General features: G+C 41.8%; 1 protein-coding gene across 1 annotated transcript in view; it reads left to right on the plus strand.

Moving 5' to 3' along the window:
* The window catches only part of RNF17 (ring finger protein 17), a 195,667-nt gene that overhangs the window by 94,712 nt on the left and 82,330 nt on the right, over positions 1-18,625 (plus strand). Inside the window, 1 exon segment of the mRNA XM_056133014.1 lies at positions 18,199-18,314. Coding sequence (XP_055988989.1) covers positions 18,199-18,314 — 116 coding nt within the window.

The following is an 18,625-nucleotide window of genomic DNA, read 5'->3' on the forward strand; positions in this document are numbered from 1 at the left end:
GATACTTTAGTTGATTCTTAAGTCTCACTTGTTATTTATACTTATGTTAGCAATTTTAGATCACTTATGCTGTTTTATAATCTCCATTCCCTCCCCCATAATTCTATTACAAATTCTAGTTAAAGTCATAGTCTTTATAATTATTTTCACTGAAGAATATTCTATATTAAATTTTTTTCAGTTACCTCCATAAATTTTATTATTTTTAATCTGTGATTATATTTTCCCAGTATTTAAAGGCATAAATTTTATTATTTTTTAATCTGTGGTCATGTTTTCCCAATGTTTCAAGACAATTTTACACAAAGTCTGACTTTTAGACAATCTTTTGATTTATTGTACTATGAAAACGTCCTTCTGTTTTCTGCTCTCATTAGACTGCTTTTCTCCTATAATTTAAGTAGACTGTTGATCTCAACTCCATGTTTTTTGTGTGCTCCCTTATTTTCATTAAGCATTTTCTGATGGTTTTCTAAGAAGGAACAAATGTGAGGTAGTTTGGAGACCTTCCAGGTCTTCTGATTCTACTTTCATATATTATTGAAAATCTGAGTTTAAAAAAAGTTCAGTTCCATTTCTTATCTTACAAGTCAGTACAAGTATCTGGAGAGTATTCGAGCATTGGTGCAGCTAAGAATATCCTTTTAACACCCCATATGGTCTCCTGAGCACTGCCAGAAGTCATCCCTGACTGTAGAGCCCTGTGTACCACAGGGTGAGGCTCTAAATTATACATATACATATATAGTGAATATACAAAGGATTTCCTCTCTTTAAGTTTTAATAGCACATGGCTTCTCAATTACTGCATATCTCTACTGTTAGAACCAAAACTGTTTGAAGTGTCATCTGGAATACTAGATGTTGTGTTGTTCTATCTGCTCCCACTTTTTGCCAAGAAGCAGAGAATATTCTGTACTTTTTCCCATGTTAAAATTAGAGTTACCGAGATTTTAGAAAAGGACCAACAAAAGGAGCCAAAACCAGGCAGGAGGAAGGAAATAATAAAACTTAGAGCAGAATTTTTTTTAATTTTATTGAATCACTGTGAGATAGTTACAAGCTTTCAAGTTTGGGTTACAATCACACAATGATCAAACACCCATCCCTCCACCAGTACACATTCCCCACCACCAATATCCCCAGTATACCCCCCATTTCCCACCCTCCCCCTGACTCCATGGTAGACAGTATTCCCCATAATCTCTTTACTTTTGGTCATTATGGTTTGCAATACAGACACTGAGAAGTTATCATGTTTGGTCCTTTATCTACTTTCAGCGCATATCTCCCATCCCGACCGGTTCTTCAAGCTATCATTTTCTTTAGTGATCCCTTCTCTATTCCAGCTGCCTTCTCCCCTTTGCTCATGAGGCAGGCTTCCAGCTATGGAGCAATCTACGTGTCCCATGTATCTACTATCCTTAGGTGTCAGCCTCATGTTATGTTGTTTTATACTCCACAAATGACTGCAGTCCTTATATTTATGTCACTCTCTTTCTGACTCATTTCACTTAGCATGATACTCTCCATGTCTATCCATTTATCTACTGACAGCTGCATAGTATTCCATTGTATAGATGTACCAAAGTTTCTTTAACCAGTCATGTGTTCTAGGGTACTTGGGTTGTTTCCATATTTTGGCTATTGTGAACAGTGCTGCAGAGAACATATAGGTACAGATGTCATTTAGACTGCTTTTTTGCATCCTTGGGATGTATTCCGAGAAGTGGTATTGCGGGGTCATATGGAAGCTCAATTTCCAGTTTTTGAAGGACTGTCCATATTGTTTTCCAGAAAGGCTGGACCAGTCAGCATTTCCATCAGCAGTGAAAGAACGTCCCTTTTTCCCACATTCACGCCAGCACTGGTTGCTTTTGTTCTTTTGAATGTGTGCCGGTATCTGTGGTGTGAGATGATATCTCATTGTTGTTTTGATTTGCATCTCCCTGGTGGCTAGTGATGTGAAGCATTTTTTCATGTGCCTTTTGGCCATTTGTATTTCTTTTTTGAGGAAACTTCTGTTCATCTCTTCTCCCCATTTTTTGATGGGGTTGGAGGTTTTTTCTTATATAATTCTTCTAGTATCTTGTATATCCTGGATATCATTAATCCCTTATCAGATGGGTAGCATTGTAGCACTGTCCTCCTGTTGTTCCTCAATTTGTTTGAGTGGGCACCAGTAACGTCTCCATTGTGATACTTGCTACTGTTTTTGGCATATCGAATACACCAAGGGTAGCTTGCCAGGCTTTGCCGTGCAGGCGGGATACTCCTGGTAGCTTGCCAGGCTCTCTGAGAGGGGCAGAGGAATCGAACTTGGGTAAGCTGCGTGCAAGACAAATGGCCTACCCGCTGTGCTATCGCTCCAGCCCAGATGGATGGGTAAATATACTTTCCCTTTCTCTGGGCTCTTTCTGTATTTTGGTCACTGTTTCTTTTGAAGTGCAGAAACTTCTTAGTTTGTTGTTGTCCCATTTGTTTATGTTTGCTTCCACTTGCATGGTCAGTGCTGTTTCATTTTTAAAGATACTTTTAGTTTCAATATCGTGGAGAGTTCACCCTACATTTTCCTCTGTGTACCTTATGGATTATGTCTGATATTGAGGTCTTTAATCCACTTTGATCTGACTTTTGTGCCTGGCATTATACAGAGGTCTGAGTTCATTTTTTAGCAGGTAGCTTTGCAGTTTTCCCCACACCACTTGTTGAAGAGGTTTTCCTTCTTCCACTTCACAGTTCTTGCTCCTTTATCAAAGATTAAGTGGTCATGTATATAGGGGTCTGTGACAGAATATTCAACTCTGTTCCATTGATCTGCAGATCTGTTTCTAGCCCAGTACCATGCTGTCTTAATTACTACTGCTTTATAGTACAGTTTGAAGTTGGGGAGAGTGATGCCACTCATCTTCTTTTTCCCAAGGATTGCTTTAGCTTGAGATTTTATCAGCCTCTCCTTCCTCATCCCTCTTAACACTGCCGTATTGGTGGCTCTTTCAGGGTCAGGGGAATGAGACCCATTGTATTTACTGGTTTTGGCATATCAAATACGCTACGGATAGCTTGCCAGGCTCTGCCATCAGGCGGAATATTCTAGGTAGCTTGCCAGGCTGAGAGGGATATAGGCTTTTAGGGCAGCCTCTAATCACCCTTGTAGGTGTTCCCACGGTTCGAACCATATTTGAACCCTATCAAATATGGAGTGGTAATCTTGGAAGATGGGTATTAGGTGTCTTAGGATGTGTCCAGAAAGAGGCTTGGAGCATGGCAGAAGCTGGGCAGTGGAGGTAGTGGAGGATGAGGAAGGAGAGGCTGATAAAATCTCAAGGCCGAACTAGGCTTCTAAAATGAAGAAGAACAAAAATGACTGTCTGTACTTTGAATGCATGTACGCTGGCATCAGATGCATCCATAGAGGACCTGATGGTACAAGTGCGAAAGATCAAGTACAACATCATTAGTCTGACCAAAATGAGAAGGCATCAATCACATCACGCCATTTTTGACACTGGAGAAGAACTGTTCCTTGGAACATGCGACGAAAGAGGCATCAGTGGTGTCAGTGATCTTGTCAACACGAACTTGGCCATGAGCATTGATGCATTCAAATGCCTAACAACTCAAATTGGATGATTACACTTGAATAGATGTGGGTCACTGCCGGAAGTTTCTATATTCGTTGTCTACGCACCAATATCCAATTATGATGAAGGAGAAATCGAGAATTTCTACATGGAGCTAAAGAAGTTCTATAAAGAATACCACACCTTCTACAAGATCATTGTTGGTGATTTTAATGCCAAGATAGGACCAAGAAGATCAACCAAAGAATGCCACATCGGGATCCATGGTCTAGATTGGAACAAACAGAGTGAGAGACTGTCTGAGTTCATCATGTCGACCAAGACCATCCATGGTAACTCACAGTTCCAGAAGGACGAATTTAAACGTTGAACATGGGAGTCTCCCAGTGGACGGTTCCACAACGAAATCGACCACATCATCTTCAATCGACGATTTTTCCTGACCAATGTCACTGTTGTCCCAACATTCCAAATGGGATCAAACCACTGTCTCCTTCATGCAAAATTCTACTTCACGGAGTGGTGAGAAAGGACTGCAAAGTATAAGAAGAGAACTTCCAGAACAACCACTAACTGGGAGCTCTTTGGCACTATTGCAGCAACATAGGAAGATGCCGTCATTGACAACATTGATGAGGAATACGATTGACTGGTTCAGCACCTCCATGATTGTGCGAGGAGTGCTGAGAGAGACATAGCCACAAAAAGATGCCTGTCTTTGAAAACTCTCGAGCTCATTCGCCAGCGTAGCTTGGAGCAAGCCTCAGACAACCACAATCGAATGTCCGAGCTCGCAAAGTAATGCAGAGAAGTGATCAAGGAATACCTCATAGAGAGAAGAGGAGCAGTGCTGGAAGATGCAGCACAAGCTGGGAAAAGTATTTGCAATGCCCACCTGTCCTTCGCCAACTACAAGACCAAGATGACTGCCCTCCAATGCCCTGATGGATCTATCACATCTTTCAGAAGGGCAATAGAGAAGATTATCCATGACTTCTACTCAGATCTCTTCGATAGCCACATCCACCTGCGCACATACCAAATTCTGCAGGTTGGATATGTCATTCCCAACATTCTGCCTTCCGAAATCTAGCACGCCATTTTGTTGGTAAAGAAGCAAACAGCACCCAGCCCAGACAAGGTCAGACCCTAACACCTGAAGAACCTGCCGTCAGTACTCAGTAATAAACTGGCTCAGCTCATCACACGCAACCTGTCTGAATGCAAGGTTCCGTCCCAATGGAAAACCAGCAGGACTGTATTACAGATTCACTACCAGGATCTCACCATTCAACAAGGAAGTGATCATCCATGTCAAGAGAGGGGTTCAGCAGGGTAATACCATTTCACCGAAACTCTTCAGTGCCACCCTCGAGAATGTCGTGTAATGACTGGAATGAATGGGAAGGAATGGGAGTGAAACTACACCACTAGGCAACTACACCACCTCTGCTTCACTGATGACATTGTTCTAATAACACCAAACATTAGCCAAGCTGCACAGTTGCTGGCGTACTTCAACCATGAGTGTGGAAAGGTCAGACTCAGCTGAATCTCACGAAGACAATGTTTATGAGAAACGGACTTGTTCCTGAAGTTCCATTCACTCTCAATGCAATGAACGTCTCCAAATGCCAACAGTTGTGTGTACCTAGGTCGAGAAGTCAACATGATGAATGACCTGGCACCTGAGTTGCGCAGGAGGAAGAGAATGGCTTGGAACGCCTTCAAGAGCATGGAAGAAATAGCTAAGAGGACAAAGAACCTCCAGCTCTGATCACATCTCTTCGATTCCATTTTTCTTCCTGAATTAACATATGCCTCAGAGACCTGGGCTCTATGAAAAGAGGATAAGAATGCTATTCAGGTTTCCCAAAGAGGAATCGAAAGAGCTATGGTTAGAATATCACACTTCACTCAAATGAGGGAAAGAATCTGGAGTTCTGACCTCTGTCGATGATCAAGAATCAGGGACGCTGTCTCATTTGCCAAGGCATGGAAAATCAGATGGGCTGGACATGTAATGAGATTTGGAGACAACCAGTGGACTAGAGCCATTACCAACTGGACTCCATGGGACATCAAAAGATAGCATGGCCGCCCTCCTACGAGATGGTCAGACTTTGTCAAGACCCTGAAGGATCAGTTTGAGGCTCTTTGTGTTCCTAGAATGAGCAGACGCCATTCGGCTACACTGGCATGTGACAGGGACAAACCTTACTGGTGCCCATTCGAGCAAATCAATGAGTAACGGGGTGTCAAGTGATCAAGTGCTTTAGCTATTCATGGGGGGGTTATTGTTCCATATGAATTTCAGGAGTGTTTTGTCTATTCTTTGAAAAATGTCATGGGTATCCTGATAGGGACCTCATGAAATTTGAGTAGTGCTTTGGGCATTATTGTCATTTTGATAATGTTAATCCTCCCTATCCATGAGCAGGGTATGTGTCTCCATTTCCTAGTGTCCACTTTTATTTCTTGAAGTTTTGTTTTGTAATCTTCCTTGTATAGGTCCTTCACCTCTTTGGTTAAGCTGATTCTGGGGTACTTGATTTTCTGAGGTATTATTGTGAACAGGATTTTTTTTAATATCTCTTTCTTCTCTTTCGTTATTTGTATATAAGAAAGTCATGGATGTTGATATTGAAGACTGCCAATTTACTAAACCGACCTGTTGTTTCTAGGAGCTTTTCTGTTGAGTCTTTAGGGTTTTCTAAGTGTAGTATCATATTGTCTGCAAATAGTGATTGCTTGATCTCTTCCTTTCTTATCTGTATGCCCTTGATATCTTTCTCTTGCCTAACTGCAATGGCCAGGACTTCCAGTACTATATTGAATAGGAGTGGCGAAAGTGGGCAACCTTGTCTTTGATCTTAGACGGAAGGCTTTTAATTTTTTCCCCATTGAGAATGACACTTGTCATGGGCTTGTGGTAGATGGCTCTGACTATTTTGAGGAAAGTTCATTCGATGTCTATTTTTCTGAGAGTTTTCATCATAAAGGGGTGCTGGATCTTGTCAAATGCTTTCTGTGCATCTATTGATATGATCATATGGTTTTTATCTTTTCTTTTGTTGATATGAATTATGTTGATTGATTTCCTAATGTTAAATCATCCTTGCATCCTGGGATGAATCCTACTTGGTCATGGTGTATGATCTTTTTGATGAGTCATTGGATTCTATTTGCTAATAGTTTTCTGAGAATCTTTGCATCTGTGTTCATCAGGGATATCGGCCTGTAATTCTTTTTTGTGGTATCTCTGACTCAGGATATCTGGTTCATAGAAACTGTTCAGGCTCACTCATCCAGATACCCGCCTAGCGGCAGGGCCCCTTCCCAGGGCTACGCATCTAACTAGATCCCCTGAGAAAGGCCGGTTTTCATCCTTGGTCTTTGGGGGACGGGAATTTAGGCACACTGCGCAAACCCAAAGCTGAGCCATTCCGCCATCCTGTGCTCACTTATCCAGGTACCCGCCCAGTGGCAGGGCCCCTTCCCAGAGCCTCAGCCGCTGACGCGGCCGCGAGTTATTCTCCCCCTACATATCCCATAGGAACCATAAGTTACCCTCTTAGATGGAACGTTCACTAGGATAGCTTAACCACCGGAAACACATTAGCCAATGATTTATTAATCCCATCTCAATTTATTCTGCATCTTAAGCACAATAGTAACAATGAGCATGAAGGTCTAAACCACACAGGTCACAATGGTAAAGCAACACAGAAGCCCACCAAGCTTACTTATTCAAGAGGCTAGCCCAGAAGACACCAACAGTAATGAAGTGCTACACAACCTCTCTGACAAAGAATTTAGAAGGGAGCTACTGAGGATGCTTAGAGAGCTAAAAGAAACAATGGAAAGCAATGCCAATAAAAGACAAGAGGATTTGAAAGTAGAAATAAGAAAAATGCAAATAAAATTACAAACAGAAATGTCAGACCTGAAAAACTGGTAGGCGAATTGAAAAACTCAGTGGAAGGCCTCAGCAGCAGAGTAACAACTGCTGAGGACAGAATCAGTAAGCTCGAAGATGAAGTCCAGAGACTCTTCAGAAAAGAGCAGAAAATAAAAAAGAGACTCATAATTCGGGAACAAATGGCAAGAGAAGATCGTGATGAAGCCAAGAGGAGTAACATAAGAATTATTGGAGTCCCAGAGGGACAGGAAGAAAATCCTGATGAAGAAGAAACTGTCAAAGACATCATTGCTACAACGTTTCCAGAGCTGAAGAAAACCTGTGACCACATTCAGGAAGCCTGAAGGGTACCAGCTAGAAGAAATCCTAATAAAAATACCCCAAGACACATCCTGATCAAAATAACCAAAACGTTAGATAGGGACAAAATTCTGAAAGCAGCAAGATCAAAGAAAGAAATTTCCTATAAAAGAGCATCCTTAAAATTCACAGCTGATTTCTATGATGAAACCCTCATGGCCCAGAAACAGTGGTGGGGTATAGTGAAAAAACTCAGTGAAATAAATTGCTCACCAAAAATACTTTACCCTGGAGACTCTCATCCATAACAGAAGGAACAACACACAGTTTCACAGACAAACAAAAGCTCAGGAACTTCATAGACTCTAAACCATGATTACAAGAGCAACTAAATGGGGTACTTTGAGACAAGACGGGCACCTCAAATACACCAAATTTCAACAGAAAAATGGGACAACACCCCATAACAATGATATCTGTCAACATCAATGGGCTAAACACACCAATTAAAAGACACAGAGTGGCAGGATGGATTAGAAAATTGAACCCAACATTATGCTGCCTCCAAGAAACACATCTCAGTAGTCAAAGCAAACACAGGCTCAAAATCAAAGGCTGGAAAACAATCCTTACAGAAATTGAAATATCAAAAACACTTCTGAAGAGTTTCTACGAAGCAAATATCACCCAGATACCAAAAGCAGACACAGATACCACAAAGAAAGAGAATTACAGGCCGATATCCCTGATTAGAGCAGACGCAAAGATCCTCAACAAAGTATTAGCAAATATAATCCAGCAACTCATTAAAAAGATCACACACCATGAACAAGTGGGATTGATCCTGGAGATGCAAGGATGGTTTAACATTCGGAAATCAACCAACATAATTCATAATATCAACAAAAGAAAAGATAGAAACCATCTGATCATATCAATAGATGCAGAGAAAGCATTTGACAAGATCCAGCACCCGTTTATGATGAAAACCCTCTGCAAAATGGGTATAGAAGGAACTTTCTCAGTATAGTTAAAGCCATCTACCATAAGCCTACAGCAAGCATCATCCTCATTGGGAAAAAACTGAGAACCTTCCCTCTAAGATCAGGGTTGAGACAAGGATGCCCTCTCTCTCCACTGCTACTCAATATAGTATTGGAAGTACTTGCAATAGCGGTTAGGCATGAAAAAGATATTAAGGGCATTCAGGTAGGAAAGGGAGAAATCAAGCTCTCACTATTCGCAGATATGATACGATACTTAGAGAACCCTAAAACCTCTACCAAGAAACTCCTAGAAACAATAGACTTCTACAGTAAAGTTGCAGGCTATAAAATCAATACCTAAAAGTCCATGGCCTTCCTATATGCAAATAGTGAGAGAGAAGAAAGTGACATGAAAAAACAATCCCGTTCACAATTGTGTCCCAGAAAATCAAGTACCTAGGAATCAGCTTAACTAAGGAAGTAAAGGACCCGTACAAAGAAAAATACAAAACGCTACTTCAGGGAATAAAAGAGAACACGACAAAATGGAAAGATATCCCCTGCTCATGGATCAGGAGAATTGACATTGTCAAAATGGCAATACTTCCCAAAGCATTGTACAAATTCAGTGCGATCCCTATTAGGATACCCATGGCATTCTTCAAAGAAATGGAGGAAACAGTTCTGAAATTCATATGGAACAATAAGCACCCACAAATAGCTAAATCAATTCTTAGGAAAAAGAAAATGGGAGGAATCAACTTCTCTAACTCCAAACTTTACTACAAAGTAGTAATAATTAAAACAGAATGGTACTGGAACAAAGGCAGAGCTGCAGACCAATGGAACACGGTTGAATATACTGACATCTCATCTTTGACAAGGGAGCAAGAAATGTGAGTGGAGCAAGGAAAGCTTTTCCACAAAAAGCCTCTTTCACCAATTGTGCTTGCAAACTGGATGGCTACATGCAAAAAAATGGGCTCAGATCTCTGCCTAATACCATGTACAAAAGTAAGATCAAAATGGATTAAAGATCTCAACATCACACCGGAATCCATAAGGTACATTGAAGACAAAGTTGGCAAAACCCTCCATGACATTGAAGGTAATGGTATCTTCAAAGATGTCATGCCACTGGCCAAGCAAGTGAAAACAGAGATAGACAAATGGGACTATCTTAAACTGAGAAGCTTCTGCACCTCAAAAGAAACAGTGACCAAAATACAAAGACAGTCTACAGAATGGGAAAGGATATTCGCCCAATACACATCCGACAAGGGGTCGATATCAAGAATATACAGAGTACTGGTTGAACTGCAACAGAAGAAAACATCCAACCCCATAAAAAAAATGGGACAAAGAAATGAACAGAAACTTTATCAAAGAAGAAATCCAGATGAAAAAAGGCACATGAGAAAATGCTCTACATCATTAATCATCAGGGAGATGCAGATTAGAACAATAATGTGGTATCATCTCACACCACAGAGACTGGCCCACATCGAAAAGAACAATAGCAACCAGTTTGGTTCGGATGTGGGAAGAATGGGATTCTCCTTCACTGCTGGTGAGATTGCCGACTCGGTCAGCCCTTTTGGAAAACAGTATGGACGATTCTCAGAAAATTAGAAATTGACGTCCCATTTGACCCAGCTATACCACTCCTCGGAATATATCCCAGAGAAGCAAAAAAGTATAGTTGTAGTGACATCTGCACTTATTTGTTCATTGCAGCACTGTTTACAATAGCCAGAATCTGGAAAAACCCGAATGCCCGAGAACAGATGACTGGTTAAAGAAACTTTGGTACATCTACACAATCGAGTACTATGTAGCTGTTAGAAAAAGATGAAGTCATGAAATTTACATACAAGTGGTACCACATAGAAAGTATGCTAAGCAAAATGAGTCAGAAAGATAGGGACAGACATAGAAAGATTGCATTCATCTGGGGAACATAAAGTAACAAAATAGGAGACTAACACTCAAGAATAGTCGAGATAAGTACAGGAGGTTCACTCCGTGGCTTGGAGGCCAGCCGCACATGCTAGGGGGAAAGGCAGCTCAGATAGAGAAGGGAGCACCAAATAAAGGGTGTTGTGAAGATCCTCCCAGGATGGGAGATGCATGCTGAAAGTAGACTATAGATCGAACATGATTGCCACTCATTGCCTCTTTTGCAAACCACAGTACCCAAAATAAGAGAGAGAACAAAAGGGAATGCCCCACCACAGAGGCAGGGGTTGATGGCGGGAGGGGGAGGTAGGAAGGATACTGGGATCAGTGGTGGTGGAAGATGGGCACTGGTCCACCCAGGGATGGGTACTCGATCATTGTATAATTGAAACCCAAGCACAAAAATTTGTAAGTCTACAACTGTACTTCATGGTGTCTCACTAATAAAATTAAAGGAAAAAAAATTGTTCGGAAAAGTTTTTGATACTTCAATTTCGTGGAAAAGCTTAAAGAGGATTGGGAGTAAGTCCTCTTTAACAATTTGGAAAAATTCACTAGTGCATCCATCTGGGCCAGGACTTTTGTGCTTGGGGAGATATTTTATTACCGTTTCAATTTTCTTGATAGTGATAGGTCTGTTCAGGTATTCCAGGTCTTCTTGGTTCAACCTTGGGAGGCTATAGGAATCTAGGAATTTAAAAAGCCATTTCCTCGAGGTTTCGTGTTCTGTGGCATAAAGCTTCTCAAAGTACTCCATGAGGATCCTTTGAATATCAATAGTTTCTGTTGTAATGTCCTCGTTTTCATTTCTGATTCGGTTTATTAAGGTTTTTTTTTTCTTTCTTTGTGAGTCTTGCTAGAGCTTATCGATCTTGTTTATTTTATCGAAGAACCAGTAGAGCAGAGATTAATGGCAAGAAACCCAAAAAATTATCCAAAAGATCAGTGAAACAAAGAGCTGGTTCTTTTTGTTTTGTTTTGTGGGTTTTTTTTTTTTTTGCTTTTTGAGTCACACCCGGCATTGCACAGGGGTTACTCCTGGCTCTACACTCAGGAATCACTCCTGGCTGTGCTCAGGGGACCATATGGGATGCTGGGAATTGAATCCAGGTCAGTTGCATGCAAGGCAAACGCCCTACCCACTGTGCTATCACTCCAGCTCCAAGAGCTGGTTCTTTGAGAAAACCAACAAGATTGATAAACTACTAGCAAGACTCATAAGGAAAGAGAGTGAGAGAACCCTAATAAACCGAATCAGAAATGAAAAGGGGGACATTACAACAGAAACCAGAGAAATTCAAAAGATAATCTGAAATTATTTTGAAAGTCTGTATGCCATGAAACAAGAGAAACTAGAAGATAAATTCCTAGATTCCTATAAACTCCCAAGGCTGAGCCAAGAAGATCTGGAATACCTGAATAGATCTGTTACCATCAAGGACATTGAAACAGTAATCAAAACTCTTAATCACTTAACTTCCCATTAGTCGTCAATTTGCTCGAGCGGGCGCCAGTAACGTCTCCATTTGTCCCTGTCGCGTGCTAGTTTAGCCCAATGGCATCTGTTCACTCCGGGAACATGAAGAGCCTCAAACCGATTGTTCATGATCTTGACGAAGAAGTCTGACCATCTGGTAGGTGGGCGGCCACGCGGTCTTTTGACATCCCGTGGAATCCAGTCGGTAACAGCTCTAGTCCAGTGGTCGTCTTTAAATCTCATTACGTGACCAGCCCATCTGATTTTCGACACCTTGGCAAATGAGACAGCGTCCCTGATTCTTGATCGTCGACGGATGTCAGAACTCCGGATTCTTTCTCTCATTTGAGTGAAACGTGATATTCCAAGCATAGCTCTTTCTATTCTTCTTTGGGAGACCTGAATAGCGTTCTCATCTTGTTTGCGTAGGGCCCAGGTCTCTGAGGCATATGTTAATGCAGGAAGAACAGTGGAATCAAAGAGATGTGCCCGGAGCTGGAGGTTCTTCGTCCTCTTAGCTATTTCTTCAACGTTCTTGAAGGCGTTCCAAGCCGCTCTCTTCCTCCTGCGCAGCTCGGGTGCCAGGTCATTTCTCATGTTGACCTCTCGACCTAGGTACACATAGCTGTTGCATTTGGAGATGGTCGTTCCATTGAGAGCGAATGGGGTGTCAGGAACAAGGCTGTTTCTCATAAACATTGTCTTCGTAAGATTCAGCTGTAGTCCTACCTTTCCACACTCACGGTCAAAGTCGGCCAGCATTTGTGCCGCTTGGCTGATGTTTGGTGTTATTAGAATGATGTCATCAGCAAAGCGGAGGTGGTGTAGTTGCTGACCATCTATCTTCACTCCCGTGCTTTCCCATTCCAGTCGTCGCATGATGTTCTCGAGGGTGGCACTGAAGAGTTTCGGTGAAATGGTATCACCCTGCCGCACCCCTCTCTTGACGTCAACGATCACTTCTTTGTAGAATGGTGAGATCCTGGTAGTGAATCTGCAATACAGCTCACAGAGGATCCTGATGTATTGGGCTTGAATGCCCTGATTAGCTAGGGCTTCAATGACCGCTTCCGTCTCAACAGAATCAAAGGTCTTCTTTAAATCAATGAACGTTAAACAGAGCGGCATCTTGAACTCCCGAGAAACTTCAATGAGCTTGGTTATCGTGTGGATATGGTTGATAGTGCTGAATCCTTTGCGGAACCCGGCTTGCTCGCATGGTTGTCCTTCATCTAGTGTTCTGCCAATCCTGTTTAGGATGACTCGAGTGAACAACTTGTAGATGACAGACAATAGGCAGATCGGGCGATAGTTGCAAATGTCATGGATGTCTCCCTTCTTGAACAGTTACCAAAAACAAAAGCCCAGGCCCAGATGGATTCACTAGTTAATTCTTCCAAACATTTAAAGAGGACCTACTGCCAGTTCTTTTCAAGCTTTTCCAGGAAATTGAAGAGACAGAAACTTTCCCATACAGTTTCTATAAGGCACATATTACCCTAATACCAAAAGCAAACAGGCGCCACCAAAAAAGAAAATTACAGGCCAATATCCCTGATGAAGACGCATGCGAAAAATCCTTAACAAAATATTAGCAAATAGAATCCAGCAATTCATAGAAAAGACCATAAAGATTGGCAAAACCTTCCACGACATTGAGCTAACAGTATCTTCAAAGATCACACACCACTAGCCAAGCAAGGAAAACAGAGATAAACAAATGGGACTATCTTTTTTTTTTCTTTTTTTATTAATGAAAAACCATGAGGTACAGTTATAGGCTTACAAATTTTGTGCTTGGGTTTCAGTTATACAATGATCAAGTGCCCATCCCTCCACCAGTGCCCGTCATCCATCCCCACGGGTCCCAGCATCCCCCCCCCAACCCTCATCCCCCCCCCCCCCCGTCCCATCCTGCCTCTGTGGCAGGGTATTCCCCCTTGTTCTCTCTCTCTTCTTTTGGGTACTGTGTTTTGCAAGAGAGGCATTGAGTGGCAATCATGTTTGGTCTATAGACTACTTTCAGCGTGATTCTCCCACCCTGGGAGGGTCCTCACAACACCCTTTATTTGGTGCTCTCTTCTCTATCTGAGCTTCCTTTTCACCTAGAGCCTGTGGCTGGCCTTCCATTCATGGAGCAAAATTCCTGGTACTAATCTCAGCCATTCCTGGGTGTTACTCTCCCTTTTTGTTGCTTTATGTTCCCCAGATGAATGCAATCTTTCTGATCTTAAACTAAGAAGCTTCTGTTAACTCAAAATAAATAGTGATGAGAATATAAAGGCAATCTACATAGTGGGAAAGGATATTCCACCCTTCTGATAAGGAGTTAATATCAAGGATATACAAGGCACTAGTTGAACTCTGCAAGAAGACAACATCCAATCCCATCAGAATATGGGGAAATGAAATGAACAGAAACTTTCTCAAAGAAGAAATTCGAATGGCCAAAGGCACAGGAAAACATGCTTTTCATCACTAATCATCAGGGAGATGCAGATCAAAACAACAATGAGATTTCATCTCACACCACAGAGACTGGCACACATCCAAAAGAACAAAAACAACTGGTGTTGGATTGGATGCGGGGAGAAAGGGACTCTCCTTCACTGCTGGTGGCAATGCCCGATGATCCAGCTTTTTTGGAAAACAATATGGACTTTTCTCAAAAAAAACTAGAAATTGAATTCCCATTTGACCCAGCAAAACCACTTCTGGGAATATATCCCAGAGATGAAAAAAAAGTATAGTATAAATGACACCTGCACTTGTATGTTTATTATGGCAATATTTACACTAACCAGAATCTGGAAAAAAAACTGAAGTGCCCAAGAGCAGATAACTGGCTAAAGAAACTTTGGTATATCTACACAATGGAATACTATGCAGCTGTTAGAAAAAAGTGAAATCATTAAATTTGCGTATAAGTGGATCAACATGGAAAGTATCATGCTATGTGAAATAAGTCAGAAAGAGAGGGACAGACATAGAAGGACTAAACTCATTTGTGGAATATAAAGTAAAAATAGGAGACTTACACCTAAGGACAGTTGAAATAAGGGTCAGGAGAACTACCCCACAGCTTGAAAACCGATCTCATGTGCTGGCGAAAAAGGTAGCTGGGATGGAGAGGGGAGCACTAAGTAAATGATGGTTGGAGCGATCACTCGGGTTAGTAGATGCATGCTGAAAGTAGACTATGGACCACACATGTTGGCTGCTTGATACCTGTATTGCAAACCATAACACCCAAAAGGACAGAGAGAGTAAGAGGGAATGAGCCTGCCACAGAGGCAGTGGGTGGGAAGGGATGGGGGTGGGGAGAGGGATACTGGGAACATTAGTGGTAGAGAATGGGCACTGGTGGAGAGATGGGTACTTGAACATTGCTTGACTGAAATGCAATCATGAAAGTTTGTAAGTTTGTAAATGTATCTCACGGTGATTCATCACTATCATCCCTTTGTTCATCGATTTGCTCGAGCGGGCACCAGTAACATCTCCATTCGTCCCTGTCACGTACTAGTGTAACCCAATGGCATATTGGGGGCTCTTTCAGAGTCAGGGGAATGAGGACCATCATTGTTACTGTTTTTGGCATATTGAGTATGCCTCAGAAAGCTTGCCAGGCTCTGCTGTGCAGGCAGGATACTCTCAGTAGCCTGCCGGCCTCTCCAAGAGGGATGGAAGCTTTTGGGGCAGCCTCTAATCACCTTTACAGGTGTTCCCAGTCAGGCATATATGTGGGCAGGATAGTCTCAGTTGACTGCCAGGTTCTCTGAGAGTGAGAACTAGAGAATAACAGGTTGCACAGCCGGGCGCTTCCAGGAGCTTGGTTTTATAGTCTCTGGATCCTGGCTGTTGATGGGGTTACACAGCAGTTTGGTGGGTGTAACTGTCTAGCTACTGGAAGATGGGAGATCCGGTTGGAGGAGGCCCAGTCCCGAACCAAGCAGGCTTGGAGATCTCAGCCCCGGGTCCCAGCACACCTGGGTTTCTCTGCCAGTTCCTTCATGCGCGGGGGTTGTCCGAGTGTGTGGAGAGTGGTCTCAGCATAGCTGTGGCTGGGTCCTGGACGTCTTCGGCTGCTGGGGCTCTGCTCGGGACGGAGAGAGAAACTCAACCAACCCTTCTCCAAGGGGCCCTGGTGAGGACAGCCAGGCACGAGGGGGCAGGAGACTCTGCGTTGTTCTCTTTCAGGAGCGTGGTTTTATAGTCTCTGAATCCTGGCTATTGATGGGTTTACATGGCAGTTGCTAGGTATAATCGTCTAGCTACTGGAAGATGATTCATTAAAATAAACAAATATATAAACAAAATAAAATAAAATTAGAATTATTGTGTTAATCTTTAAATTTGAAAATAGAAGATAAGCCTAGAAGCATATATAGATGTGGGGCTGGAGAGATAGCACAGCGGGTAGGGCATTTGCCTTGCACGTGGCTGACCCGAGTTCAATTCCCAGCATCCCATATGGTCCCCTGAGCACTGCCAGGAGTAACTCCTGAGTGCAGAGCAAGGAGTAACCCCTAAGCATCACCTGGTATGACCCAAAAAAAAAAAAACCAAAAAGTATATATAGATGTGCTGAGAGGCTAATGTCAACCATGCTCAGTATTTTTTAAAGGGCCAGTTTTGGGGGCCAAAGAGATATTCCAGTGGCACACAGCGGCACACAGCATATCTGAGTTTGATTCCCAGCACTCCATCCGGTTCTCCAAGCTAACCAAGAATGATCCCTGAGTGCAGAGGCAACAGTAAACCCTGAGCACTGCAAGGTGTGGCCCAAAAACAAAACAAAATTTAGTTTTAATAAATCTTTCTCTGCTTATTATTTTCACAATAGTTCCTCAAGTAAAATTTTTACTAATTTTTATAATTATATACAATTCTATTGATGAGTTACTCATTTAAGTATCTTGCCTTGTTTGATTACCTATGTTGATCAAACAGTTATCATTTAAACATTAAGGGCTCACTTTGTGCCTGGTACTTTGCATGTTATTTTAAATTAATAAATCTTATTCTATGGTATAATCATTTTATAGATAAAATATTCAGGTACAAAAAAGTTACCTCTTCTGGGGCTGGAGTGATAGCACAGCGGGTAGGGCATTTGCCTTGCACACGGCCGACCCAGGTTCGATTCCCAGCATCCCATATGGTCCCCTGAGCACCGCCAGGAGTTATTGCTGAGTGCAGAGCCAGGACTAACCCCTGTGCATCACCAGATGTGACCCAAAAAGCAAAAAAAAAAAGTGTTACCTATTAAGGAGCTGAAGCAATCATACAGGAGATAGGCCTTTCACATGGCCAACCCAGTTTCAGTTTCCAGCATCCCATATGGTCCCCAAGCTTGCTAAGAGTTATTCCTGAGCACAGAGCCAGGAGTAACCCCTGCACATCTCTGGGAGTGACCCAAAACCCATAATAATAATAATAATAATAGTAATAAAAGAGTAATTGCTCAAAATGTCTTATACATACTACTTAGCTTGCTTAGAGTTGCATGCTGTGGTTCTAACTCAGTCTAACAAACTCTATTTGGTTTGGGGGACACATCTGTACACCCAACAGTACTCTGGCTACTCATGACTTGGTACTCAGAAGGACCATGGGATACTGTGGATCTAACTAGGAGTTTCCACGTGCAAAGTGGGACTTTGAACTACTTCTCCCACCCAACAAAGTCTAGTCCTTAATTTGGGGGCCATAACAACTACCATTTGATATCTCTCCTAGTTATCCTGAAGTTTGACTATCCTTAATTTTTACTTTGGAATATGGATACCTTAAAATCATTATTCTTAGCATCATAATCATGTTTTGAATTTATGTATTAGAAATAATTTTAACTATTACTGAACATAGAAATATTCTTATCTGGTTGGCTAAAACCCAATCTATGTTTTATTAGATAGATTTATTTTTATTCTGAGTTTGTGATTTCTGATTTCATAATCTTTGAAGGATTTCCTGGACATCGTGAAGTTGAAGTTAAGTATGTAGACTTTGGCAATACTGCAAAAATAACTCTTAAGGAAATGCGTAAAATCAAGGATGAGTTTCTAAAGCCCCCAGAGAAGGTAATCTACTTATTGTAAATCATAGAGTAAAAATACTAGCACAAAAAACTTAGCACAAATATGCAAGCATTTTAGAAGCAATTTTCACTATATACATGTTCTGTTGACTATTATTTTGTCTATAAGCAATTTGATAGAAAAGATATTTTGTCTGTAAATAATTGGACACAGAAGAGTTCTGTAATTGTTGTTTGAGAAATATGTATACCTGGAGCTGGGGCCATAGTACAGTGGGGTAGGATGCTTGCCTTACTTGCAGTCAACCCGGATATGATCTCTAACACCCCATGTGGTCCCTACGAGGAGTGATC

This window comes from Sorex fumeus, unplaced genomic scaffold (genome assembly GCF_029834395.1).
Source record: "Sorex fumeus unplaced genomic scaffold, SorFum_2.1 ptg000095l, whole genome shotgun sequence".
Taxonomy (NCBI): domain Eukaryota; kingdom Metazoa; phylum Chordata; class Mammalia; order Eulipotyphla; family Soricidae; genus Sorex; species Sorex fumeus.